General features: G+C 35.7%; 4 protein-coding genes, 1 long non-coding RNA gene and 1 pseudogene across 7 annotated transcripts; 4 read left to right on the forward strand and 2 right to left on the reverse strand.

Annotated features, from left to right (window-relative positions):
- Positions 1 to 6: 6 nt before the first annotated feature.
- Positions 7 to 3,323, forward strand: LOC140823694 (uncharacterized). 2 transcript variants are annotated; one of them, XM_073185160.1, is made up of 7 exons: positions 7 to 173; positions 253 to 338; positions 1,049 to 1,224; positions 1,453 to 1,540; positions 1,651 to 1,711; positions 1,891 to 1,960; positions 2,926 to 3,323. In XM_073185160.1, exons 1-7 carry the CDS (start codon positions 80 to 82, stop codon positions 3,050 to 3,052), a joined length of 702 nt encoding a protein of 233 aa, XP_073041261.1. In that variant the 5' UTR covers positions 7 to 79; the 3' UTR covers positions 3,053 to 3,323. The 2 variants fall into 2 exon arrangements, with proteins under 2 accessions (XP_073041261.1, XP_073041262.1); XM_073185161.1 differs by having other exon boundaries at positions 7 to 170; positions 256 to 338.
- Positions 3,324 to 3,839: 516 nt separating this feature from the next.
- LOC140823692 (uncharacterized) lies at positions 3,840 to 9,499 on the forward strand (annotated as a pseudogene).
- Positions 9,500 to 9,986: 487 nt separating this feature from the next.
- On the forward strand, positions 9,987 to 11,812 carry LOC140823696 (14-3-3-like protein 16R). Its single transcript, XM_073185162.1, has 4 exons — positions 9,987 to 10,542; positions 11,037 to 11,159; positions 11,358 to 11,474; positions 11,563 to 11,812. The coding sequence occupies exons 1-4, from the start codon at positions 10,066 to 10,068 to the stop codon at positions 11,593 to 11,595; spliced, it is 750 nt and encodes a 249-aa protein (XP_073041263.1). The 5' UTR covers positions 9,987 to 10,065; the 3' UTR covers positions 11,596 to 11,812.
- A 966-nt stretch (positions 11,813 to 12,778) lies between these two features.
- Positions 12,779 to 17,274, reverse strand: LOC140823697 (histone H3.3). 2 transcript variants are annotated; one of them, XM_073185163.1, is made up of 5 exons: positions 17,137 to 17,274; positions 16,447 to 16,518; positions 13,382 to 13,458; positions 13,210 to 13,300; positions 12,779 to 13,119 (listed from the first exon to the last, which is right to left on the reverse strand). In XM_073185163.1, the coding sequence occupies exons 2-5, from the start codon at positions 16,516 to 16,518 to the stop codon at positions 12,949 to 12,951; spliced, it is 411 nt and encodes a 136-aa protein (XP_073041264.1). In that variant the 5' UTR covers positions 17,137 to 17,274; the 3' UTR covers positions 12,779 to 12,948. The 2 variants fall into 2 exon arrangements, with proteins under 2 accessions (XP_073041264.1, XP_073041265.1); XM_073185164.1 differs by having other exon boundaries at positions 17,133 to 17,203.
- A 3,976-nt stretch (positions 17,275 to 21,250) lies between these two features.
- LOC140823698 (MLO-like protein 8) lies at positions 21,251 to 27,090 on the forward strand. The gene is made up of 15 exons (XM_073185165.1): positions 21,251 to 21,734; positions 23,158 to 23,215; positions 23,305 to 23,489; positions 23,701 to 23,817; positions 23,960 to 24,020; positions 24,123 to 24,211; positions 24,315 to 24,389; positions 24,476 to 24,564; positions 24,667 to 24,716; positions 24,814 to 24,854; positions 24,929 to 25,102; positions 25,201 to 25,236; positions 25,326 to 25,396; positions 25,493 to 25,553; positions 26,437 to 27,090. Exons 1-15 carry the CDS (start codon positions 21,609 to 21,611, stop codon positions 26,848 to 26,850), a joined length of 1,647 nt encoding a protein of 548 aa, XP_073041266.1. The 5' UTR covers positions 21,251 to 21,608; the 3' UTR covers positions 26,851 to 27,090.
- LOC140823699 (uncharacterized) lies at positions 25,717 to 26,430 on the reverse strand. The gene is made up of 2 exons (XR_012116264.1): positions 26,154 to 26,430; positions 25,717 to 26,104 (listed from the first exon to the last, which is right to left on the reverse strand). It is a non-coding gene; the product is annotated as an uncharacterized lncRNA (long non-coding RNA).
- Positions 27,091 to 27,221: the final 131 nt, after the last annotated feature.

Raw genomic sequence — 27,221 nt, forward strand, 5'->3', positions numbered from 1 at the left:
CCGCAAAACCCTAACTCCTTCCCATCTCAACTCCTGCTTCCAATTTTTTTTTTTGAACGTTCATTCGTTGATTCTAGCTATGGAGATAGATTTCATGGGTCTGTATTCCCAGAATCCAGCTCCCGGGGCGGTGCAGAACAGTTACGAGCTCGATGAGTTCGTGGATTCAGGTATTAATTGATTGGCCCGAAATCCTTCTCGATTTGCCGGATATCAATTGGGATTTGATTAATTAATTCATGTTATATATCTTAGGAAATGGGGAAGGTAATGTGTCCTTGTCTCTTTGTACCAGTTCTCCCATGGAAGAAAAAGCAGTGTTCCGAGATTTTCCCTGGGTTAGATTTCTTGCTTTTTTTGGTAAAACAATACATCAAATTCTAGTTTCAAATTTATATATATAATTATTTATCCATATATATCGATACACCGCATTTTCAGGTGGGAACCTGCGCCTGTCTGAATATATGTGCCAATAATATCTCTCTCCTGTTCTATTCTATAATAATTTTATTTCCATGCTTTTTTTTTTAAATTATTATTGTCACATCACATATATTAGCAGCGAGCCTCGTATTATATGTGCTTATTAATGAAAATTTGCAGAATATTTCAATTAACATGCTAGCTAGTTGAAATAAAATAATATTTCTGGACAAACGAGATGCTGTGTGTCGATCTACACTTTTTCAAAGAATTACTGTACGTGAAAAAAAAAGTACAAGATGTTTCAGATCAAGGGAGCAATACTTACAATACTTTATAAAAATATTTATACTATTAGTATTTATGTAATTATCTGTTATTAATCTAATATATTGTTATTTTGTTATTTGTGAATTGAACTTTACGGTTATTTATCGCATCGATTTTTACCTTTTTTTTCTCAGACCCAAAAATATTTTGACTTCATTTGTACTTGTTGGCAAACGGTTAACAAAATTAGATTATACCCAATCATTTTTGCTTATAAATTTTTTTTAAATTTTATTTGGCCGTGATAGACATCTGAACATAGCGTTTACTTGTAATATTTTCTTGATCACAGAAAAAGTTAGGGAAGTCTCCTGCAGAAAACATGACAATGATGCGGAATTCAGCTTCTAACTACGACTGGGAAAATGCTCAACCAAGAGAACGATCTTGTGAATCCTTTGTTGGGAAGCAGGTCATCGGTCACTCGGATTTTCTATATAACCGCGATGATAGTTTACCGATTTCAAGGTGATTAAATTGCATGAGTCCACGAACTTACGAACTCATGAGGTGTATTTATTTAGTTTTATATTATATATTTCGGTCAGATTGACTACAAATGGAAATGTCAAATAAAGGAGTTAACTCACCCCGCTTTGTTAATGGTACATAACTTGGAAAAATGGTGTGATAATAGGTACATTTTTATGACAATATATGTAAAAACAATTGAATAATTTGGCTTATAATTTTTAGGAACAAATTTGAGCGCCCACTCTCGTTCCCAGCTTCATCAACCATATTCTGTCCCACTGATGCACCCATTTTTTTTCATGCACAAAAGGTCACCCTCCCTATATTTTTATTTTAATTCTTTCTTTAATCTTAGCATTGCATATATTAAATAATCCTAACTTTTGAAGTTTTCTTTCTTGATCAATGCATAATTAACAGGCTGATAGAAAAGTGTATGCTATTGGGGATGCATCTTTCGATGATACCCGGAAGTCCAAAGGTGGTATCGATGCACTACTTCTCATCGATTGTTGACAGTGTATTTAAAAAAAGTTGACTCGCTGTTACCCCTCCCCCAAGTTGTAATAAAAAAAAAGTTGACTTGTTGATCAAATAAAATTAAAAATTACTTGATAATGTATTAATTTGTTTTATTTACAATTTTTATGCCTTAAATAGGTTATACCCCAACAGTGGCTATGGCCCGGAAAGCAACATTGGCCAGATTCCTGGAGAAGCGGTCACACCGGTAAATCTTGATGAATTTCTCAACAATTGGTCCACGATCTTTCCCATGTTTTTTTTATGCATTGAGATTATCATGAAAGCCGAGTCTTCAAAAGTTTAACATGTTTAACGGAGGATTCTGCTATCTATAACATGAAGAAGAAAGGAGATGTTTTTGTTTTAGAAAGTTGAGCTTCACAAACCTTAAGGACATAATGTCTACAACTTAGTAGATAAAGTAAGCATGCTCTCACCAGGGAGGGTCAAATGGCTACACCTACATATCCTCTTATTGAATGTTATCATTGTCCTTTTAATTTTCAATATTTGTTCAATAAATTTTCATTCATATAGGAGATTGATGGATAATCTGGACTGGTGCGCATGAAAATTGTGGTTCGAGTACTACACTGATCATTGTGGAATAAAATTAGGGGTTAAGATCAACCACTTGATGAAATTCATGGAGTTAAACCTTCGTTTCCTCTCGTTTGCAATGTTTTTGATAGTAGAGAAGTGGACAGTTAATATATGCACCCTATAGTGAGGAGAGTAGGCTTTTAGTGCTCACAAATATCAAATTATTGGGCTGTTGATGTTTGAATCTCGAAGTAAGACGACCTGTGAGAGGGTGAATTTGTTTAGAAAATATGTGTCTCACCGCCACATCATTTTAGGTACTTTTTAACAATTTGGATTGCGGGTTCTACTGCTCAAAACATGACACTACCAATCAATGGCTAGCACCACTACTTGACTTGGCTCCACCATCCAAGTGCTGGCCTTGATGTTAGAGTGTTGTATCTTTCTACGTATACCTTGCAAAGCTTCATCATTTTTTTTGATCTGTTAGTTTTATTTAATGATTCATTTCATGTGCGCATGGAAAGTTTACTGTAATGTAATTTGTAGATAATTTCGAACATAAATTACTATGATTTTCCACAAGGTTGCTCGATCTACTTACACGAAAACGTTTTTATGCAGATTGAACCAACAAACAAAACCCCATCTAATGGGAAGGTCGTTGAATTGGCCTGAAGCCTGCGACACTACCTTCACAAAATGCAACAAGAAGATAAAAACCAGCATGCAGAATGAGGTCTTGATGTGAAATTAAGGGTAAATCTACTGCAGCACACTCTCAGAGACTGCTATTCTTGATTTTTATGATACGTTATGCATGGAAACAACCAGAAACGTCAAACAAAATCGCTGGAATGTGTATAAAGAACACCCGTATTGTGTTCTACCCGCCGATATTTGCGTGGGAAGTTTATCATTGAAATTGTATTTGGAGTTGTAAATTGATCTTCACATTTTCTCGTTTGGTAAACATTTGGTATATATACATATATTTTCTTAAGAGGGAGAGATGTAAAGCATCTAGCTTGTGTTTCTTGGATTTGATCGTGTGACCGTGTAGCACCGTGGTGGTGCATCCAGCGAGTCTAATTTATTGGTCAAGCGGGATCTTACATCTTTTTCTATAGAAACCTATATTGCTAGAGCTTGATTTAACTCGGAGATTCGAAGTAATTACTTTAATAATTTAAAAAAAATATATTTTTTGTATTTGATTAATATTTATTATTATGTAGCGTGGTTTAGAAAATAAAAATACACAAACAAACCGCAATTATTTACAATTGTCATGTAGGATTTTTTCGAAAAAACTAATAAAAACATTAAGAGAAAAATAGTTTTTCACATTTTGAAAAGTACATATAAACGGTCCAATGACAAATCATCATTTCAATAACTTAATTTTTTTTTCTCAATCAGAGAAAACAAAAAATATCATCAAGAAATTTACTAAAATAATTAAATTAAATAAGGTCCCCCAAAGGCCCAAACACCTGAGTGGGCCCATATTCAGCTTACAAGTCTAAATTCACGGCCCAATTTAATATTCAGAGTATTCCCGCTTCAAATTTCGTTCAGAAGACCATTTCAACTGCATCCTCCCTCAGCGTAGAAATTGATTCTAACGGAAATTCAAATCTATAGAAAGAAAATGTAATTGTTAATGGAAGAATCTGAAGATATCAGCAGCAGCAGCAGCAGCAGAGGAAACTATCCTTAAAAATTGCTAAGGCTTTGGACGAGGCTCGCATTTCCCAAGCCACAAACATCCGTAAACTTAAAGAACTTGCGGATCTCCGATCCTCAAGGCCGCCGATTGAATTCTTCGCCGCTTTTTTAAAGGCAATAACCCCTCTTTTCAATTTTCACCGCCGCACAGCATCCTCAGATCGTATCATAAAGTTCGTCGCTGTTTTCGCTTGCTCCCGTAACGCAAAAGATGCAGCCCGCTGTGATGAAATTCTGGAGAATTTTCTAGGGTTTCTGATCGTGGCTTCTGGCGCGGCTAATAAGACGGTCAGGTTTAAGGCTTACCAGATCGTTCTGAGGTTGTGCTTTATGCTTTTGGTGTTGTGCCTTTTTTTTCAGAGGACCATATGGTTTTTATTTCTTTGTTTTTTAGGAAAAGGCCGGATGTTTCAGGAAAATTTTGTTTAGGGAAGTACAAAGATATAGGGAATTGGGATTCGGTTTTTCTATTTACAGTTTACTTTGAAAAGAGGAAAATGTCACGTAGTTATTCCCTTCTACATCATTATGCGGTTGCCGGATGATGCAGAAGTTAGCAATGAACTTTGGGATGAGGTGATAGAATGCATTAAATTGCGTGCGGCTGAAAAAGTATATGCAGCTCGAACATTTGCTGTCAGGGCTCTTTCACGCTTCGCAAATGATTCAGAAAATGGGGACATTCTTGATTTGTACCTCGAGAAACTTACTTTGGATCAGAACGCGGTTGGTTCTTTTCCTCGTTTTTTTATTGCAGTTTTTGGGCTAATTTTAGTTGTTCCATAAACTTGACTGATGCACTTCTCCACTTTCTGGAAATTAACTCATCTACTTGGGATAGTGGAGCCTAAAGTTGTATTATCATTTTATCTATTAAAGAATCACTAATACTTTAGAGACTTGATGTACCATGTGTACAATTGCTTTAACCGTCCTTTTTGTTGCATTTGCTCAGGATGTTCGTAAGACTTTGTGTTGTCTCTACCACCTTCAAGGGACACTATTACAAAGATAATTGATTGCACTCTGGATCTGAATGAGACAGTAAGAAACGCAGCTTACTGTGTTATAGGTAGTAAATTCCCCCTGCAGAGCCTCAGGTGAATCAATGGTTAACTCTTTTTAGTATCTTATTCTTTTGGTTTTTCTCTCAGAGTGGGAAAAATCATAACTTGTCAATTCTGCATTGTTTTAAGTATGATTTTATCATGTTTTTACAGCATCAAACTCAGAACAGTTGTTCTTCAGAGGGGTCTTTCTGATCGCTATCCAGCTGTTGCAAAGTAGTGTTTGAAGTCGATGAAAGATGAGTGGCTTGAGAAATGTTGCAATGGAGATCCTACAAGAACTACTTAGATATATTGATGTAGAAACCTATGAATTGATCGGGGAGTCCGTAATGGTTGTAATGCTGAAAGGAGAATTGATAAAGTTTCAAGATGGGCAAACTATTCACAAATTTTTAGCTTCCGAGGATGAGGGCGCAGATGGTTTGTGCGGCATATATTTTGGCTTATGTTTAAGGCCTTGTTGAACTTGGAACTCGAAACAACTATACAATCAATTGTTCATACGTGGGGACATATAAATCCATTGTGAATCAAAATTCTGCTTTAGCAATCTTATGCTCCAAACAGAATTAATACCTTCTAAATTTATTAAAAATTCAATTTATTTTGGTTTTTGAGTTCTCAAACATAATGCCGTAGGTCTTTGACGAAGTACCATGAGCAGCACTTTTAAATGGGTTTAATTTAAGTTGAATAGTGTTTCGGATGAGTTTGTCTAATTGGAGTTGCTAACACTTGTCCCTCGCAAAATTAGAACATCAGTGAATTGTCTGTGACTGTTCAATGGATAAAAGTGGACATCAGGAGCTTTTCTTCTTGTGTTTGCTCTATGCTTATTAGATTTGGTCTATTAATACTTTTGTATGTTTTTTGTTCATTTCCATATTATTGCAAATAAAACTGAACACCGACTCCATTTATGAACATCAGCTTTTGGACCCATTTCCTTAAAAATTTCTATTAAAGAGCAGGGCAACGTCAACATTCTATAGAGCTAATGGACTCAGAGGTTGCTAAGTTTTGGAAAATGGTCTGTAAGCACCTACAGATAGAAGCACAAGTAAGTAGTTAATATACCCCCACAAGTTATTTACTTTGTTATTGATTTTTACAACTTTCTATGACCGCAAAATTTTGGCGTACCTTTGGGAAATTTTAAGCTTGTAACTGCAAGTTAACCTTTGCTTTTACCATTTTGTTGTATTACATTTTGAATTTTGATCGATGTTCTGCCTTTTTAGTGCATAATTTGTTTGGCTTTCCAGGAAACATAAACTATATATAGTGGAATTTAAATTTTTTTCTGAGACTTGTAGAAATAATCCATATGATATACATAGTTCCATGCATGAAAAGAATTATACGTCATGGATGGAATGCTAGTCTTGTCCTGTTTCTGACCAATGCAGAGCTTTGCCACTACAAACTATCTGTTTTCTATCTTCTTCACAAAACAAATGAACCTACCTCCAAAATTTTGACACCAGAGAATGTATGGAATACGGATTTAAATGTGAAGGACAGCTGATATCATCTAGAAAATATATAGCATAATGCATGACATAAAAATGAGGTGGAATTTTGCCAAAAGCGTCCCTGAAAAATGCAAGTTTTAATGACTAGGGCCTCAGGTTTTGAGGTTTTTTTGGTGATACTCTTTTCTTTGTCAACTAACAGTACACCAGTGTGGTTAATCTGTTGTTATTTAAATAAATTGTTTTGATGATCTTTGATTTGCACAATTATATTAATATTTTTGTTGATGTTCAATCAGACAAAGGGCTCTGATGCTGCAATGACATTGGGCACAGAATCAGCGGTATACACATCTGAAGCTTCAGATTACAATGATCTCCTTGACAGGATTCTCCCTCCTTCCATTTCTGAGTATGTTCAGTTGGTTAAAGAACACATTGCAGCTGGTGGGTAAATGATACAGTCTCTTGAGTTCCATTGAATTTGTGCTATACATTTTTATGCCACCTGATCCTTACAGGTTCAAACTATAGATTTGCATCCCGGCAGCTGCTACTGCTAGGTGCTATACTTGATTTCTCTGATTCTTCCAACAGAAAGGTGGTCAGGGATTGTTCAGGATTTGTTGCACAACCCCTTGATCATGAATTGGATGACGGTGGAAATGACCATGTCATTGGAGATGGCATCAATTTAGGAGGGTAGAGAGATTGGGCTGCTGCGGTTGCAAAAGTGACAAAGAAAGTGCATGCTGCCACTGGAGAGTTTGAAAACATTGTTCTTTCAGTGATCGAAGAACTTGCTCGACCTTGCTGGGAGAGGACAGCTGACTGCAAGCAGTGGCTGCACTGTCTTGCTGTGACTGCTCTTCTATTGGTGAACATGAGTTCCTTCCATTATATGCAACGAGGGGCCATTACTGCCATTGAAATTCTTCACTCTCTATTGCTTCCTGGGGTATATTTTTTCTTCCTTTTCTTCAATTCTCTTATGATTTTTAATAAATTTATTATGATTTTGAAAGGAAAATTTATTATTTGCTATACAGTAATTAAAGAAAAGCTTGTTATTTGCTGTCCTTTCTTGATTTTTTGTTTGTTTGCCTGGTTATGTTAAGTTAAGGTAAAAAATGCTCACTTGGATGTCCAACGGGCTGCTATTAGGTGCCGTGGTCTTTTTGGGTTGTTAGAGAGATAAGTTACTACAGATCTAATAAAGCAATTACGGTGTTCTTTAGTCAATGGCCCTTGTATACCCTTACAGTAATGGCTTCTAAGGCTTTGCTTGATCTTGGAATATGGTATGGTGTAGATTCAATTGATAAAGCAATGAACTGTGATCTGCCCTCCCAACTCCACCACGAAACACCCAGAACCCCTGTAAATTTAATGATGGAATATTTAGCTGCTTGATCTTTTATATGCGGGGCTTGAAGAAAATTTATCAATTCAAGGCATTCTAGGAGAAGGTCTAGCTAAGATTCTTCTTCTGAGTGACAAATTTCCATGAACATCTGCTGCAACACATCACTTGCTTTTGGCCAAGCTCATCAAAATGTACTTCGGTAGTGAGAGTGGGGTGCTTCAGTGGTACACCAATTTTCTTTTCCTGATTATCTTGCATGAACTTGTTCATTGTGCGACTTGAACTAATTGCTTCAATCGGTTCCCTAGGTTGAAACAATGTCTATGTGTTTTCTTTGAGCATTATCCCGCCCTTTCAGCGAATCACAACTCACAAGGTTTGAGTTTCTACTTAGTTGAGCCTATTATAATTTTCTAACTAATAGAACCATTAAAAAAATGCACCACTTTTGGAATCGAAGAAATGTTTGTCCAAGACTTTTATGCCAGTTATGCGTTCATTATGGCCTGGTATCAATGGAAATGCAGCAGGATCTACAGTGATGGTGTCCAACATGCGTAAGCGTGCGATACAAGCCTCACGCTTTATGCTGCAAATGATGCAAGTTCCTTTGTATGCAAAAGAGATCGCTGCTCGCCATGATAATAATGATGGAAACCAAGATAGTGGGACAAGTCCTACCCTCGATCTGGAGAGTGGAGAGGAAGGGCTTGCGATACGCATTGCGGTGGAAGTATACAAGTTCACTTTTTCCCATCAAGGCAGTAAAAGAAAGAATCACTTCAATTTATTGAATAGCAATATTTCCATGTTAAAGTTGCTACTCAGTTATACGGAGTATCATCAGTCTTCACACCATTGAGCATTTCTATAAAGTTCTTGGCAGGGAAAATTCGATTGATATTGAAGCATGCTTTCTAATGCCCTTTACGTTTCATTACACCTGTTTTTGACGCTTGATTATCTCGTACAAATGGAGATCCAAAGAATATGAATTCTCGCAAAAATCCTGATTTCTCGGGGACCTGGATATCTGGGGTAGAATAAGTACTAGAATTAGATCACTCACAAAGAACTTAGAATTCATATTCAGCAATTGCAAAATGGCTTCTGACAGCTCTTTAATCATGGTGGTGAATTCCAGCGACATAATGTCAATTTTTCTTCTCTTTATTTGTTGTGTCTTGTTTCACCTATATCTTCCCTTCTTTAGGTATATCTGAGCCCATTATCTACTTGACTGTGGTGCCGGATCTAACATATTTTACGTGGATGGGAGAATGTCCAAAATCTCATTCAACCATTTATAAGGTTTCAGCATCCTGCTTTCTTAAATAGGAAAACTGGGACTGGAAATGAACCTTGATGAGGTCGAGTCTACAGATGTGCCACCAACTCCGGCACCACAGTCAAGTAGACGTGCCCGTCCCAGGAGACGAGCCAGGGACGAGGAAATGACGAACTCTCTCCTACTTCTGTGGCTTCTGCAAATGTTGCTGCATTGTGCACTCGTTCGCAGAGCGCAAGCAAGACGGTAGCTCTGACGAGGATGACAGCCAATAGAACTAGAACAATTGAAGAGGATTGCGATTTCGATACTGAATACAGTGATGAGGCAGCAGGATCAGAGTTAACATTTTCACGATATAATCAATTCAAATTACAATATATAATAATTTCACATTTCAATTTGATTTTTTTATTAATTTTTTATAATTATAATATTATGCCAGACGTCAATAGTATCATATGCCTGTGTCTAGCAAACGAGGACCTTTTTCTTAAAACAAAATAAATGAAAATTGGCCAGGTGTAATAAACCCCAACAGCATTTTTTTTAAAATAAAAAGTGCTTATTTATTATGAAGTGACAGACAGACAAAGACAGGTAAACGGATTCGAGTATGGAGTGAAAATATAAAAAATAATTTATGAAAAATCCTTATGATAATATTTAATTATATCAATTTTTGAGCTAAATTATGTTATATAATTATTGAGTTTTTTTTTTTTTTTTTTTAAAAGTTGATATAAAATTGACCTAGTCTGATACGTTGAAATAGGAAGGGAATAGAAAAATAATTCACTCGTCTCGAAATTTCTCTGACCTCTCACGAATTGAATGGCTTCCCGGCGGGAGGAATACGTCTACAATGCCAAGCTTGCTGAGCAAGCTGAGCGATACGAAGAGATGGTTGATTTCATGGAGAAAGTCGCGGTCGCTGTTGCAGCTGATGAACTCACTTCCGACGAGCGTAACCTCCTTTCCGTCGCCTACAAGAACGTCATCGGAGCTCGACGCGCCTCGTGGAGGATCATCTCCTCAATCGAGCAGAAAGAGGAGAGCCGAGGAAATGACAGCCATGTCTCTATCATCAAAACCTACAGATCTAAGATCGAATCCGAGCTCGCATCAATATGCCAGGGAATTCTGAAGTTACTCGACTCCAAACTCATCGGATCCGCTGCTAACAGCGATTCCAAGGTGTTTTACTTGAAGATGAAAGGAGATTATCATCGTTACGAGGCGGAGTTTAAGACTGGATCCGGCCGAAAAGAAGCCGCAGAAAACACGCTGTCTGCTTATCAAGCGGCTCAGGTTTAGTCCTTTTTCTCTGTATAGTATTTCTTTCCAATTATTTTGGTTTCATGTTGTGTTATCTGATTTAGGAGAATTACGGAAGTTCTCACGCTCTATACACCAGAAGAGTTTTAAGTATTTGATTGATGGATCGATGCAAGTTTTTTATTCTATTTATGTGCTTATGTAGAGCTCAGAGTTTAATCTCAGTTACTGAAACTTTTGTGGTTTTCATGGCCTTTAACCTATTGAGGGGGAATTGTGTTTATTTTGCTTCCCTTTTTCTGCGGACGGAGGGACTGAGGTTGGGAGTACAGCTTCGTCTATCTGGTTGATTAACAATTGAATTACTTAAAAAAGAGTGTGATTGAGCTGAGCTATTGAATCTTATGCATGTGCGCACCATTTTAACGTTTCTTGATTTGTTCAATGATGTGTAAAAGCGTTTTGGATGAGCTTCATGAGTTTCGTTTCTTGATTTGCTAGTTCTTTTGGTTTCATGTTGTCTGCAGGAACTTGCTACTGCTGAACTTGCCCCAACTCATCCCATCAGGCTTGGGCTGGCGCTCAACTTCTCTGTCTTTTACTACGAGATTTTGAATTCTCCTGAAAAAGCTTGTAGTCTTGCAAAACAGGTATTCCAGTCCATCCATTTAATGAACTATTTAATAACCACGAAACAAAAGATTTATCAGAGTATTAGTTTACATTTCACCTTAGATGTAAAACCTCCACATCCAAGGCTCTCACTTATCATTTGCGTCAAAGGGTAAGAGTCGCATTTTGCATGTTTCTGATGACTGTGGTCTTGGGTGATGCTTTGTTTCTTGAAGGCGTTTGATGATGCTATTGGTGAGTTGGACTCAATTGGAGAGGAATCATACAAGGATAGCACTTTGATAATGCAGCTTCTCCGCGACAATCTTACTCTGTGGACTTCGGATATGCAGGTAGTTCCCTCTTCCTAACATGTATGTCTACTGGCCATGAGGGAGAGAACGAACTTACTAATTGGTTCGTTCATCGTTCTGGTACCAGGATGATACTTCGGAGGAGGTCAAGCCATCATAAAAGCCCGACGAGGAGTAGCCGACTTTTTGAGGTTTAGAATTTGGTTTTGTTTTCTAACCAAATACGCTGCTGCTTGTTGGTATGTAGCTTCCTAATAATCTTGTTTGATGAACTCCAATAGAGGAATTTGATGTACTTTAAACCATACTGCTACAGTATGACATACAGCATAATACTTGTGTTAAATGCTTGGTAAGACGTTGATATTTTGGATTTACTGCTTGTGTGTGTTTCAAGTTGGTAGATTAAGGCAAGTTGACTCGTTGCCGATACATCGAGTGATCGCCTTCATTTCTTGTTAATGCGGTCAGACGTCATCGCGTACGACCTTTTGATCTGGCATGTCTTATCAATTATATACATTTTTTTTATTTTTTGAATGGCAGAAGAAATTCCTTCTTTGAGAAATTATTCATTTGCTTAATCTATTTTATTTTATTAAAATTGAATGCGTGATAGTAATCATTTAAGAAAGGTATCAATTTTTTTTCAACTTTATGATATTAATATTGTATTATATTTTTTGTTTTTAAATTTTAACTTTAATTTTATTTTTTTATTTCAACCATTCAAATATCTATTTAGTCATTTTATGATTTGTCAAATTTTACTTCGATCTAATGATCAAAAAGATTAGACACACGTGATACATGTGTACACATAGTATCTATATTATATAATAAGGCATTATTTTTGTTCGGGATTGCTAAATTACGTAATATTAGTATTATAACTCACCAATTAACAAATATACACATGTATACATGTGTACATACACATATATAATAAAGTAAAAAATCCGACGGTGGGTGTCGAATTTAATTTTGTTCCAAATGTAAAAGCTGAACCAAACATTCAAAAAACTAAATTGCTCCAAATTTTTGTACCATTTGACAGACTCATTTGAATTCTTTTCGAAACTACACTTTTCCAACGGCTAGTTTACATGATAACGAGATTTGTGTTGGCGTACAATTTGAAAAATAAGAATTCAAAACTACAATTTTACCAACAGTGAGTTTACACAAAAATCAGATTTGTGTTGGTGAATAATTTTAAAAAACGGTTTATTATTTTAATTATCTGAACGCCCTTGATTAAAAAAGTTCGTATAATTTCAAGCACGTTGAGGTTCCAACTAAGTAAAGACTTACGTTGAGGTTCCAACTAAGTAAAGACTTGAAAACATATACCGTGTAACATAGACTAATCCGAAGTGTCATTCTGCAAACGATTAACAAAGGCGTTAACAAAAAGAAATAGCAAATAGCTTCCCCGAGTTTAAGGCAGCCCTGTCTTATACTATTCTATTGCTTTAACATTGACGAAACTAAAGAACCCAACTACACAAACCTAAGCACGCTCCCCTCGGATCCTTCGAGCAAGCTGGATGTCTTTGGGCATGATGGTCACTCGTTTGGCATGAATTGCACACAAGTTAGTGTCCTCGAATAGACCAACCAGGTAGGCCTCAGCGGCTTCCTGAAGCGCCAAAACTGCATGGCTCTGGAAACGGAGATCAGTCTGCACCAAAATCAAGGCAGTCAGTCAAACAACCGAAACACAAACCAGAGGCAATTTTATCATGATACAAACATCGCTCATTAAACCCACCTTGAAATCTTGGGCGATTTCGCGAACAAGCCTTTGGAATGGTAGCTTCCTGATCAGAAGCTCCGTACTTTTCTGGTACTTGCGAATTTCACTGTATGACATTAATGCAACTGTTAACAATTGAACAAGAACTTGAGTTCGTTACCACATAACACAAGGAGGGGCAACCCACCGAAGCGCAACGGTACCAGGGCGGTATCGATGAGGCTTCTTCACTCCACCAGTGGTGGGGGCGGACTTTCGGGCAGCCTATACAAAGAAATTGTACCAAATTATAACCGTGAGCTAAAAACATGGTTCGCCGGAACGGTTGCGGTGCTTGGAACGGCAACTACCGTTCCAGTTCCAATGTTATATTGCGGAACGGTTGTATAAAAAAATCAATAAATTCAAAAAATTGGTAAAAAAATTTAAATATAAATTACATTATACTAAAAAATAAAATATATGAAGTTATTACAAATTAATATATCAATACAAAACTATTTTACAATAATAGCACAATAAGAAATACACACTAAAAATTATAACATACCAAAGCTAATACCATGAAGAGTGACGCGGAGGAGCAAAATCATTTTTATATTCTTCATCACTATCTCGTAGATTAAATTGATTTCGAACATTTGGATATTGACGTGATTGTCCATAGAGATATTGATTAGATTGAGATGACGAAAGATCATTAGAATGGGATGACTGATTTTGTAATAGTGTTTCGTCACGACGATTATAGTATCCGAATCCACGATACACAGTAGAACTATCAGCTGTACTTGAAGATCTATACTCGGGACCATGACGTCCAACACCCCGCCATATAGATGATGAAGATTCATTGTATCTATCACCATATATTGAGACGACTCATAATCAAATCCCACGATGTCTAATTCCATGTGTACCAGATGTTGAAAAATCAAATGATCTATCAAAACATTAATGTTATAGCCTTATATCTTATCTTTCTAATGGAAATAGTCTCACAACAATTAGATCAATTTACAAGACATTATACTAAAAATCACAACTACTGTCACAATTTTCATACCGTTTCTGCACTTCCATTTCCTATTTGGCTTAAAATCAACTTTCTATTCTATACGTTCATTTCCATAATTATCAACAACTATGAAATATAATATCAATAACATAATCATTCTATTACCATTCCAATAAACATAACCATCTACAATAACCATTATCATACCTTACCGTAATGAACCATGAATATCTCATAACCATATTTTTTAAACACCAAACCGTTCCGCTTCGCCGATAAATCGCCGAAAAAACGTCGAAAAACAGCGCTACAAGACAATCACCGATTTGCCCTGGAACTTTGGAACGGCGGTCAACGTTCCCGTTCCGTTCCGGCCGTTCCGACCGAATAACGGCCGTTCCGGCGAACCATGATGAAGAGTGACGCGGAGGAGCGAAATCATTTTTATATTCTTCATCACTATCTCGTAGATTAAATTGATTTCGAACATTTGAATATTGACGTGATTGTCCATAGAGATATTGATTAGATTGAGATGACGAAAGATCATTAGAATGGGATGACTGATTTTGTAATAGTGTTTCGTCACGACGATTATAGTATCCGAATCCACGATCCACAGTAGAACTATCAGCTGTACTTGAAGATCTATACTCGGGACCATGACGTCCAACACCCCGCCATATAGATGATGAAGATTCATTGTATCTATCACCATATATTGAGACGACTCATAATCAAATCCCACGATGTCTAATTCCATGTGTACCAGATGTTGAAAAATCAAATGATCTATCAAAACATTAATGTTATAGCCTTATATCTTATCTTTCTAATGGAAATAGTCTCACAACAATTAGATCAATTTACAAGACATTATACTAAAAATCACAACTACTGTCACAATTTTCATACCGTTTCTGCACTTCCATTTCCTATTTGGCTTAAAATCAACTTTCTATTCTATACGTTCATTTCCATAATTATCAACAACTATGAAATATAATACCAATAACATAACCATTCTATTACCATTCCAATAAACATAACCATCTACAATAACCATTATCATACCTTACCGTAATGAACCATGAATATCTCATAACCATATTTTTTAAACACCAAACCGTTCCGCTCGGCCGTTCCGTTCCGCTTCGCCGATAAATCGTCGAAAAAACGTCGAAAACAGCGCTACAAGACAATCACCGATTTGCCCTGGAACTTTGGAACGGCGGTCAACGTTCCCGTTCCGTTCCGGCCGTTCCGACCGAATAACGGCCGTTCCGGCGAACCATGATGAAGAGTGACGCGGAGGAGCGAAATCATTTTTATATTCTTCATCACTATCTCGTAGATTAAATTGATTTCGAACATTTGGATATTGACGTGATTGTCCATAGAGATATTGATTAGATTGAGATGACGAAAGATCATTAGAATGGGATGACTGATTTTGTAATAGTGTTTCGTCACGACGATTATAGTATCCGAATCCACGATCCACAGTAGAACTATCAGCTGTACTTGAAGATCTATACTCGGGACCATGACGTCCAACACCCCGCCATATAGATGATGAAGATTCATTGTATCTATCACCATATATTGAGACGACTCATAATCAAATCCACGATGTCTAATTCCATGTGTACCAGATGTTGAAAAATCAAATGATCTATCAAAACATGAATGTTATAGCCTTATATCTTATCTTTCTAATGGAAATGGTCTCACAACAATTGGATCAATTTACAAGACATTATACTAAAAATCACAACTACTGTCACAATTTTCATACCGTTTCTGCACTTCCATTTCCTATTTGGCTTAAAATCAACTTTCTATTCTATACGTTCATTTCCATAATTATCAACAACTATGAAATATAATATCAATAACATAACTATTCTATTACCATTCCAATAAACATAACCATCTACAATAACCATTATCATACCTTACCGTAATGAACTATGAATATCTCATAACCATATTTTTTAAACACCAAACCGTTCCGCTCGGCCGTTCCGTTCCGCTTCGCCGATAAATCGCCGAAACAACGTCGAAAAACAGCGCTACAAGACAATCACCGATTTGCCCTGGAACTTTGGAACGACGGTCACCGTTCCCGTTCCGTTCCGGCCGTTCCGACCGAATAACGGCCGTTCCGGCGAACCATGACTAAAAATATCACAATATGGAAAATTAAAAAATCACTAGCATAATCCGAGAACCTTGGTAGCTAGTTGTTTCCTTGGAGCCTTTCCTCCCGTGGACTTGCGAGCAGTTTGCTTTGTACGAGCCATCTGCCAGTAGAGAAGGTTTTAACGAAGGCAATTGTAAGCACCCCCGAAGTTTAATTTCATAGAAGTAAACAAATTGCTTAAAATATCTTCGTATTCTCTTCATCTGAAGCGAGTTTTCAAGAAACTGCTCGCGTATTAGCAAAAGCCGCTCTCAGGGGCGAATCGATTGGATTAATAAAATCTAACACAAGGGCATCCAGTAATTATCGCAAGAACCATCGATAAACAAGATATCATCCGAAGACGAGAACCCGAAATCTACACATTTGGAGGCAACTACGAGACGAAGAAAAAATCCGATGCATCAAAAACCTAGCCCAAATCTATGAATGCCCTAATTTCAGTATCAGGACCGAATCATGGAAACCTCCGAAAATTCGAAATGCTGATAAAAATGCTTCCTAAACCAACTTCGATTTTTTTAAAAAACTCAAATCACGACAACATTAAAATTGAACATCGAAAAAAAATGCAAAAGGTTTCAATCACAGCGTGAGCGTGGACAAAATTTTTAAAAAAAAACACACAGAGGGAATTCCCCAAAAATATGCGAAACATAAATATATAAAAATCCAATGAATTCGACGGTAACAAAGAGAAGAAGAGACATTAACCTACCTCTCACTTGTACAGCTCTCTCTCGCTATATCACCCCTGTTTTATTTTCCCGAGGAGCGAGCTAAAATCGAATTTCTGTGGAGATTGAAGCGTATATATTTGGAGAGGGCAAAGAATAGGGGAATCCAACGGTATGGAATGTGTTAAATTGTGTTTTCTCCGGATACGTGAACGTCAGTTATGTAAAGTTGTGGTATGACACGGATCGACCAAAACATTACTATTTTCTAACTCCAAATTTTTTCTAAACAATACTTTCTTATTTAATTGAATAATTTTTCTAAATTAAAAACAATTTTATAATAATTATTTAATCAACTTAAAAAATAATAATATATGTAACATTTGTGTATCTCCCACTAATTTTAATTTAAAATTTGAAGGCAAAAACTTATGTGAGACGGTTTCACGGGTCTTATTTGGGAGATGGATCTCTTATTTGGGTCACTCATGAAAAAGTATCACTTTTTATGCTAAGAATATTACTTGTTATTGTGAATATGGATAGAGCTGATCCGTCTCACAGATTATGATCCGTGAGACGGTATCACATGAGACTCACTCAAATTTTAAAAACAACATTAAAAACGTCGAGATTTTTTATATTTTTAGTCAAATCAATTTTGTGATTATGAGTTTCGTAAACTCATATAAATTTTCTGAGTCAATTTCGTGAGATGAGTCTCGTAATTGATACGGATGGATTCAACTCGTCATATTAACATAGTTCGATAAATATGTCTAGTATAAAACTTACTCGAATTGAGAAGAACGCTTTAGTTTTATGCTTTTTAGTACGATAAAAACGAGTTGACACCATTGTGGTGCCATGAAATTTCACTCCAATCCAGCACCAAAACTGGCGCTGGATTGGAGCAGCTCCACAAGCTGCTCCACATTTTGCTGCGCCACAATTTTTTTTATTTTTTTTAATTTGATTAATTTAATTTAATTGTTTAATATTTAATTAAAATATAGTTTGTATTAAATAATTGTACGTAAATCAAATAATTATTTTGTTAATATGAAATAATTAATTCAAATTTTAATATATAAATTAAAATATTTAAATATATAAATTTTAATAATTAAATTATAATACTTAATTATCATTATATTATCAAATTATAAATAATTAACATAAAACAGAAAGATTAACATTAAAAAAAAGAATATTTTTGGAATATTCTATTGTAGTGTAAAATGTAGTGTAATGTAGTTGGAGATGATTTTAGTGTAACACCAATGTAGTGCAGAATGTAGTGCAGTGGATTGGAGATGACCTAAGCCTCTTACTGGATCAAAATCTTTAGTCGGATCACTACCATGTGGAGTTCAATGCAACACAAAACACTCATATTTTATCTGTCTTAATCTGGCAGAATACTCGTCATTCGAACTTTCCATCCAAAACCTGATATAAGCACGTCCTCTCATACTCAAAGAAATATAAAAATTTTGCTTCAGTTTCATGCAGTGGAGAAATCTGACGTACAAATTCTTCTTCCCAAGTATTATCCAAATTTGTGAAGAGACTAGCCCTTGCATGTTTGAGTCCACCCGTGAGTTTTAGGAATCTTGATTAACTAAGATATTTTGGCCATCCTCAACTCTCCAACATAACCCTTTTTCGACAAGATTGCAACCCAAAGTATCGAGCGCCAAACATACGCTTTTAGTTTATGTATCCATCATTTTACAAGTATTTTAAATTTTCATTTTGTAAAATTTATAATTAAACCAATTGTTTGGAAAAAAATAATAATACAAAAACAACATATATTTATGTATTATATTATACTTGCACAAAACATGTCATATTGCTAGTTTTTTTTATAAAAAAATTAAATATGTACTTTTGTTCGTAAAATGACGAATGTTGAAGTGTCATTTGGACCGAATCGAGGTGAGTCCATGCCATCGTATTATGCTTGGCCTGGCATGTCTTGTCTTGTCTTGTCTTTTAAATTGGGACTTAGAGGGAATATTCGATGTTATCTTTGTGGACACTGCTCACAATCATTCACATTTTGTCATGTGTCAATAGTTTTTTTTGTCGTTTGAATCCAAACCATGAGTTGAAATTGGGATTTGCCACATGTCATTTATCTGCTAATTCAAGACAGTACTTTTACAACCAGCATCGAATGACCGGACTTAGGGATCGGATAAGTTAGGCCATTTGACCGACTTGGAGGGTATATAACTTGGATGGCTGGTTACCATATGAAATAAGAGATATCAAATGACTGAAATTTATGGCGATCGTCGTCTCCACCACAATAATCATTGCATCACCCGATAGGTGTAACATAAATTGTCGGTGATATGTTAGTGTTATAAATTATAACTTAATTGTCTTCTGTTTTCACAACCCAATAAATGTAGATGGGTGATTCAAATAATTTGTTTCATGTTCACCGACCAATACTACTAGAGAACATGGTTCGGGTGGTCAAATCTACACAGAAGGATTCTAACTTAGATCTGCGATTTTTGTCACCTGAGTGGATTAAATTTGCTATATAAGCTTGTTTTTCTGTTTTGAAAGCTTTGCCTGGAGTTATACTCCTTGTCAGCACGAGTCCACGACATCAAAGACAATTTTATTTTTGAAATATTTTGAAATGACATAATTTATCAGAGTTCACCCTTCAATATGATTGAATATACAAAATGAACATGCATGAATCCATGGCCATAACTTTTTTCGTCGATAAAATAAAATTTATAGATCACAAGTAAATACAAATATTCTTGATTTTCGTCCACCGTTATTTTTGATTCTGTGTAAAAGGGCATAAAAACTAAAGACAAATATGCATTTATATCTTCTTAAATATTGTATCGATACGGGTTCCAAGTTTTCAAATAGTTTACTATATATTTCATCCATATGTGACCGTGGCTCCGCCACTGCATGTCATGCATGGTTGTCCGGATAGATCAATTTAAAATATTAGAAGATTTTTGAGTTTAAAATTTTAGTTCGAGTAGAGTCGTATTCCTGGCTCCGCCACTAATGACATGCCATCCGGATCCAAGATGTGCCATGAGACATCTTAGCTTTCATCGAACAATTCCAAAGTGTTGAGCGGATATGGTCATCCAGATCAACCAAATTTCGAACTTTATACGGCAAAACAAAATTGAACGAGCAATCGAAAAATAGGTGCTATCGAAATCTATACCTATTGAAAAGTTTGCCTTGGTCATCAGTTCACATAAAGACACGGTGTCCTGAACTTTATATCCAATGCCACATGAAAATTTCCCTACAAAGATCAAGTTGAGCAGGCTGGAACTGTTCCCCGGACTTGGTCTAATCTTCCCACCTGGGAGATCTTATCTTCCCAGTCTCTAATATCTCTACTATTTCATAAAAATCGAGCGTCTTACTTCATTACATCATCATTATTTTACATTTTTATCCTTCAAAAATAATAATTACTTCCAAAATCTAATAGAAAAAACCGAAAAAATTGCAGCCACTATCTCCACCAAAATCTCATGCTCACGTCTTCTCCTCTACTACGCAAGAAGATCGATCTTCTTGCTCCCATGCCATAGATACATTTTTCTTTCATCTATTTCCCTTCACACAATAATTTCTCAACTCTGATTTTTTTTCTATTTATAAAATCTTTCTATACCCACTATTTTTAGTTACTTGAACCTTATAAATTAAGTGGAATCATAAATGGTTGCCATGTTTACATTGTATATATACATACGTACAAAATTGGTATTAACATATCATCTATCTTCGGCTGGACCACCATATTATGTGGCCATAAAAATATCAATAAATTTTTAATTAAAAATTGGGTGCACGTGCTAAAGTAAAATGATTTTGATAAAATAGATAAGGGTAATTTAATTTAGTAACAAAATAACGCATTTTTTAATGGCAATATTTAGATAAACAAGATCAATATAAATAAATAATTTAATGATTTATACCTTTAATATTTTTCAAATAAAAAACAAAATTATATAAAAAAAAAAATGAATGCATCGTTGAAATTTGTGGACAAACATGCATATGCAACAGAGACATTTTTGACAGGTTGTTGGCAAGTAACTAATTTAATGAAGAGCTATACGTTGATTTGATTTGTTCATGCCAAGCGTGGTCTAATATGGATTACTATCACTCTGTCTTCTTCCCTTCATTTATTGTGTATATTCAACAAAGAATGAGTTGTGGTTTACTTTTCAATGGTCTAGGACAATTATTCGAACTAAAATATACGTTGAAATTGCTCAAGATTCAACTGAAACTTATAATTAGTAGCCCATGAATTCTTCGCAAAATTATCTTATCATCCAATATAGTACAAGTAGAATTACCTGGCGGTAAAGCAAGTAGCTGGTTTGTCCTTCTTCTTCAGCTCCAATCAAATCCGTGCCTTCGGATTTGTCTCCAGTGTAAAGGGATCTGTGTTATTCCAGTGAAAAAGAAAAAAAAAATGTCGAGTGCATACGGAAACACGAGAGATCTGGATCAGACTTCGACATGGGCTGTCGCTGGTGTGTGCGCGGTCATTATAGTAATCTCTATTGCGCTTGAAAAGCTTCTCCATAAACTTGGAAAGGTATGTAGTTTACTTCACTTGTTCTTGTTTTTCTCTTTACTTTTTTTAGTATTTGATTCATCTCTTTGAGCAAGTTTATGTTTTGGGTTTGCCCATATTTTCTTCTTGTTTCATTTGGAGACATGAATATGACGTTACACTTCTTCATGACTCTTCTTTTCATCGGTTTTTTGGGTATTTATTTTACTGTTTTCTTACTTTTTAGTGGATAATATTTCATGGTATCATCGATTCATTGGATTCATGTACCAGATTGGTATTTTACTAAAAGCTTCTTTAGAAGAAAGTATCCCAAACGAGCATGTGCCTTTTCTTCTGGGAAGGACTCATTTTGTAGCTTTCGAGTTTTTTTCCCCTTTTTGTGTTATTTCAAAGAATCAAAGCCCTGCGAAAAAGATCAATGAAAAGAAAAAAAAACCCAATAATTCTTCAATCGATATTAAAAATCCACTCTGCTGATTTTTTTTCCCGGCGAGTACATGTTTCCGATACATGTGGGACTCCTCAAAGTCGAATATGTTATCCTGGATATAGCCTCATTTTTAGCATGATTTCTCAGTTTAAATATTTGACAGTGTTGTAAAAAAATGGAAAGAACAAATCTATGCTTTTGTTATATTTAGAAATTACATAGCCCAGTTTAGGTACTTTAATTTTAGGATAGTTTCATACAAAGAGGTATAGAAAGTTAAATGTAGCATAAGAAATTATGGTAGAGGCGCATGATGCTTTAATTCATTGATTTTGCAAGTTTTTGCCTATTTGGAATTACACACCAGTTTTTTTAAAAAATATATATATAAAAGAAAACCCGTAGAATTAGTGCTTTTTTTTTTCAAAGCAAAGTGAAATCATTTGTTTATTTTTATGAAAAAATATTTGGGAAAATTGAAAAGAGTCCGGAAGGTTTAACCTGTAGAATTGGTGCTTTTCTGATTTTTCATTTGTGTAGATCTGTGGCTGAACTTTTACTTTAATAATTTCTAAACAATGGAGATATGTTTGGATCTGCTTAAATAAGCAATAGCCATACTGTTATTTTCGCCTTGCTTGGCATATTCACCTAGCTTTCATGTATTAGCATTCCTGATCATGATTGTTACATCAATCTGTGTTGCAAAGTCGAAAATTAGTTAAAAGGGAATGTAACTATTTTCATAGTTTATTTTAAATCTCAGAAGCTACTTGTTAAATGTCTGTGGCAAATCTGCATTCAAGTCAGGCCCTGATTTAGATAACCATTCTTTAGTCTTAGATTAATATTGTGTTTTTGCACCTTCTAAAAAATTATGAAAATGGTTGACTAAAAATTATGTCCCTCTAACAATGGAGTCCTGGCTCGGCCCTTGTGTATTGTCGTCTGCTTCAGATTGTTTGCTTGTATTAAACCGTCCTTGACATAACACGATACTGCTATCCACAGTGGTTAACAGATAGGCACAAGAGAGCCCTATATGAGTCATTGGAGATAATCAAAGCCGGTAATTTGTCCCTTATGTCTCTCCCCGCCGTCTCTAATATGAAAATAACGTTTCTTGATTTATAACTTTGCTTCTTTTTCCAATGGCAGAGTTGATGATACTCGGCTTCATCTCCCTAATCCTTGTGTTCAGTCAGTATCATATTGCAGCCATATGCATACCAGTTAGTGTTGCCAACTCCATGTTGCCTTGTCCTGCGAGACAACCGCAGCGTAGACTGTTGTTTAATGAGCATCGAATTTTAGCAGCGAAAACAGAGGCCGTTTGCAAGGAGGTAATTGTTGCTTTTGAGCTCTTCAAATCTTGATATTTTTATGCGAGAAACTGTTGCTTCAAATCAACCATTGTCACAGTTCTTGGATAATGTAGCCATATTTCGCTCTTCAATCGAAATTTCTTTATGGGATTTCACTTGTATTTTTCTTCAGTGCGTGAAATACAGATAGAATGAGATTTTGGCAACATTAATGTGATTGTTTTAACAGGGGCATGTACCACTTATATCTGTAAAAGGACTGCATCAGATTCATGTCCTTATATTCTTTTTAGCAGTCGTGCATGTCGCTTACTGTGGTATTATTATGGCCCTTGGAAGATTTAAGGTAATTCAAAATTCTTTTACCAGATCACTCTTGCATTTTTTTGGAATAACTTTATATGTTCTGATAACCTATTGTAGCCTCAGAGCACATATTGCTGTATATTTATTTGAAACTCCAAAAAGTGACGGACCTTTTGGTGCAGACTCGTCGCTGGAAGCAATGGGAGCAGGAGACGTCATCCCATAGCTACGAGTTTTCTAATGGTACGTCACATCATGTATCTTATGTGAGCGTTTCTTATAGATCTTGAAATCTTTTTTTAATTTCCTCACTCCCTAAGGCAATTTAACTGTGAAATTTGACAGATACTTCAAGATTCAGGCTTTCTCATGAAACTTCTTTTGTGCGAGCGCACACCAGTTACTGGACCAGGATTCCATTATCGTTTTACATTGTAAGATTTATATTCCATTGTTGTCTTAAACTGCAAATCGGGAGCATGGTTTAGTTTGGACTACACATTAATATATAAAAAATTTCTATATATTTCCATGTAGGGATGCTTTTTTAGGCAATTTTTCAGGTCTGTCAACAGATCCGACTACTTGACCCTGCGCCATGGATTCATTACTGTAAATTTCACATCTTTGTAATTTACCTGTTTGTGAATGTTTACTCTGTGTCCTTATTAAGTTACAGACTTTACCTTTTGTTTTAGGTTCATTTGGCCCCCGGAAGTAAATTTGACTTCCAAAAGTATATCAAAAGGTCACTGGAGGATGATTTTAAGAGCCTCGCAGGAATAAGGTGACGTCATACTTGCATGCAGTTAAATCATATGAAATTCATTTATCCAAATTAAATATATGTGATAGACTGTGATTTATCTGGTTGTTTATATGATCACAGTCCGGTGTTGTGGGCATCATTTGTTATGTTCCTGCTCCTAAATGTCAGCGGTAAGTCGCCAGTTGCGTCGCTTTGTTTTATTTCTGTTATTGCTATATCTAATTCATTTATAACATGTTTTTTTTTATATAAATTTGTCGAAATCAGGGTGGAGGACACTGTTTTGGGCATCCCTAATTCCTTTAGTTGTAAGTGTCCGTATTTTTGTCATCAAAATTTCAAATTCCTGAAGAAGAATGCCTGATTATTTGGCTTTCTTCAGATAATCCTAGCCGTTGGCACAGAGCTACAGAGCATTTTGACTAAAATGGCCATTGAGATCAAAGATAGAAGCGCAGTGGTTCAAGGTATGCCTCTTGTGCAAGTTTCAGATAAACATTTCTGGTTTGGTCGTCCTAAGCTGGTTCTACAGCTTCTACATTTTGCGCTGTTTCAGGTATTACCTTTGTCGACGAAGAACTGTCCCATGTATGACATTTAAAAAAAAAAATCACTCTAAGTAGTTCTTTTAATCGTTTAAATCATTTTTTGCAGAATGCCTTCCAAATAACATACTTTCTGTGGATTTGGGTAACGACTGTCCTCGAGTTATTTACTCGTATTTTATTAAACTCTTCCTTGCAAAATCATTAACGTTAGAGAATTTTGCTCATGCACAGTATGAAGATGGTATTAGTTATTGCTCCTACAGAGGTAATGTGGTCTTTGTAATAACAAAACTTGTTTTGGGGTAAGTCCTAATTCAAACATTTGCTACAGAAGAAACAATGACTTCATAGGAATATGTTAAAAAATAATAAATTTGTTTTGGTGTTGATGGCTTCAGGGTAGCACTCCTATTCTTTTGCAGCTATATTACGCTTCCACTATACGCCCTTGTTGTCCAGGTACCGATACCATCATTGGATGGAATTTATTTTCTTGCTTGACATTGATTTCTTTTTACTAAATCTTCACGTTAATATGATTTTTCTGCTATACATGGCTCTAGTTGTAAGAATAGAGTCTGAGTTGTCGGACAAGGTATTATAATCATTCGTTGTTTAGACGATGATCCTGTGAATTCAAGAGATGCCTCTTGTACTTGTAACATTTTGTTCTATAGGTTTAATCAATGCCATTCTAGACTTGTAATTTGTCACGCTTAATACTTGATCTCCGGGATTGAGGGTCTCAATGTATAACAATTGGATCATACACCCTGTTAATAATTGTTTCGCATCTATTTTCAAATTACTAAAATTGTTGCAGAAGTTGTCATAGAAAATCATTGTGTAGTCTCGTCTGCGCGGATCCTTGTGTCATAAACCAGGCATGATATTTGTGCCTTCGAGCTAATCGCTTGATCGCCTGCATCTTTCTTTCGTTATTTATTCTTCATGCAAGAAAAGAGAAACCGAAATTTGATGGACAACGATGTGGTTGAATTGACTCTTACCTTAGATCATCCCACCTCGCTTAAGTTCGAAAGAAATGAAATAGATTACGTTTGGATTGACTGACATGAAATCAGAGATTTGATTTTAAATGTAATCTAGTTGTTTTGATACTTTTGAAATGAAATAATTCAGTTTCAGTCCCTATAAATCTAAGCTTTTGCATGCATAATTGTAATGAATTTCGACTGCATCCAATGTTCGTGTCTGTGGAGATTTAAGTTCACGGCCTTCCCCCAAATATGTTAAAGAAACGAAGCTTCTGGTGTTCCTGCTTCAACTGACTTCAGTTTATAATATTGACCACTTCAACTATTTCTTGGCTGAAAAACAGATGGGATCGCATATGAAGCAATCCATCTTCGACGAACAAACGTCCAAGGCCCTTAAGAAATGGCATATGGGTGCAAAGAAAAAGCATGGAAGACAAGGAGGACATCCATCAACACGAACTTTAGGTGATGATGGTGGAAGCCCGACATCTTCAATGGGTTCTCCATTTAACTCGACACATACCAGGTTTCAGCGCTTCAAAACTATCGGACATATGCCGACTGATCAATATCAAGACCACGACGAATCTGATCATGATCAGCATCACCGGTCTTCTGAGTCAGGTGCGACATCGAGCTTAATCATAAGAGTTGATCACGACGATAATAAAGAAGACGAGTTGACCATACATCATGATAGAGCAGAGGATAGATCAGAGGACTTCTCATTTGTGAAGGCTGCCACAGATAAGTGAGGACAAGTCGGCAGTCTCAGCCAAGCTTGGTAAAAACTGGTGTCTGGTTTATTATTTTACGCAGTAGTGAAATGTAATTTGGTTTTCATTCACTCAAATTTCAGATTTCTGTAAAAATATGAGATGACATTGAATACCAAAGCATAAGATATTTTTCTCAAAGTAGATGTGTGTATCTATATAAAGAGACATTGACGGTGTTACAATTATTAAATATGTATAATAATATCTATTTTTCTCTCTTCTTGGACCATCTTTCATGTAATTTAATAACAATATATATAAAAAAAGTTTGATATTTAAAAATATTTTATTACACATTAAATTTATTCAAAGGGGGTGTAAAGTGCAAAGGTTGACAACTTCTTTAG

This window comes from Primulina eburnea, chromosome 2 (assembly GCF_022965805.1).
Source record: "Primulina eburnea isolate SZY01 chromosome 2, ASM2296580v1, whole genome shotgun sequence".
Classification (NCBI taxonomy): domain Eukaryota; kingdom Viridiplantae; phylum Streptophyta; class Magnoliopsida; order Lamiales; family Gesneriaceae; genus Primulina; species Primulina eburnea.

Excerpts from the sequence above, each read along its gene's own strand:
- LOC140823694 (XM_073185160.1), top strand. The coding sequence starts at position 80 with ATGGAGATAGATTTCATGGGTCTGTATTCCCAGAATCCAGCTCCCGGG. Across the intron at positions 339-1,048 it reads TGTTCCGAGATTTTCCCTGG|AAAAAGTTAGGGAAGTCTCC; the intron begins GTTAGATTTCTT and ends TCTTGATCACAG. Across the intron at positions 1,712-1,890 it reads TGATACCCGGAAGTCCAAAG|GTTATACCCCAACAGTGGCT; the intron begins GTGGTATCGATG and ends TGCCTTAAATAG.
- LOC140823696 (XM_073185162.1), top strand. The coding sequence starts at position 10,066 with ATGGCTTCCCGGCGGGAGGAATACGTCTACAATGCCAAGCTTGCTGAG. Across the intron at positions 10,543-11,036 it reads CTGCTTATCAAGCGGCTCAG|GAACTTGCTACTGCTGAACT; the intron begins GTTTAGTCCTTT and ends TGTTGTCTGCAG. Across the intron at positions 11,475-11,562 it reads TGTGGACTTCGGATATGCAG|GATGATACTTCGGAGGAGGT; the intron begins GTAGTTCCCTCT and ends TTCTGGTACCAG.
- LOC140823697 (XM_073185163.1), bottom strand. The coding sequence starts at position 16,518 with ATGGCTCGTACAAAGCAAACTGCTCGCAAGTCCACGGGAGGAAAGGCT. Across the intron at positions 13,459-16,446 it reads GGAAACAACTAGCTACCAAG|GCTGCCCGAAAGTCCGCCCC; the intron begins GTTCTCGGATTA and ends TTCTTTGTATAG. Across the intron at positions 13,301-13,381 it reads CCTGGTACCGTTGCGCTTCG|TGAAATTCGCAAGTACCAGA; the intron begins GTGGGTTGCCCC and ends AATGTCATACAG.
- LOC140823698 (XM_073185165.1), top strand. The coding sequence starts at position 21,609 with ATGTCGAGTGCATACGGAAACACGAGAGATCTGGATCAGACTTCGACA. Across the intron at positions 21,735-23,157 it reads TTCTCCATAAACTTGGAAAG|TGGTTAACAGATAGGCACAA; the intron begins GTATGTAGTTTA and ends TGCTATCCACAG. Across the intron at positions 24,565-24,666 it reads AAGAGCCTCGCAGGAATAAG|TCCGGTGTTGTGGGCATCAT; the intron begins GTGACGTCATAC and ends ATATGATCACAG.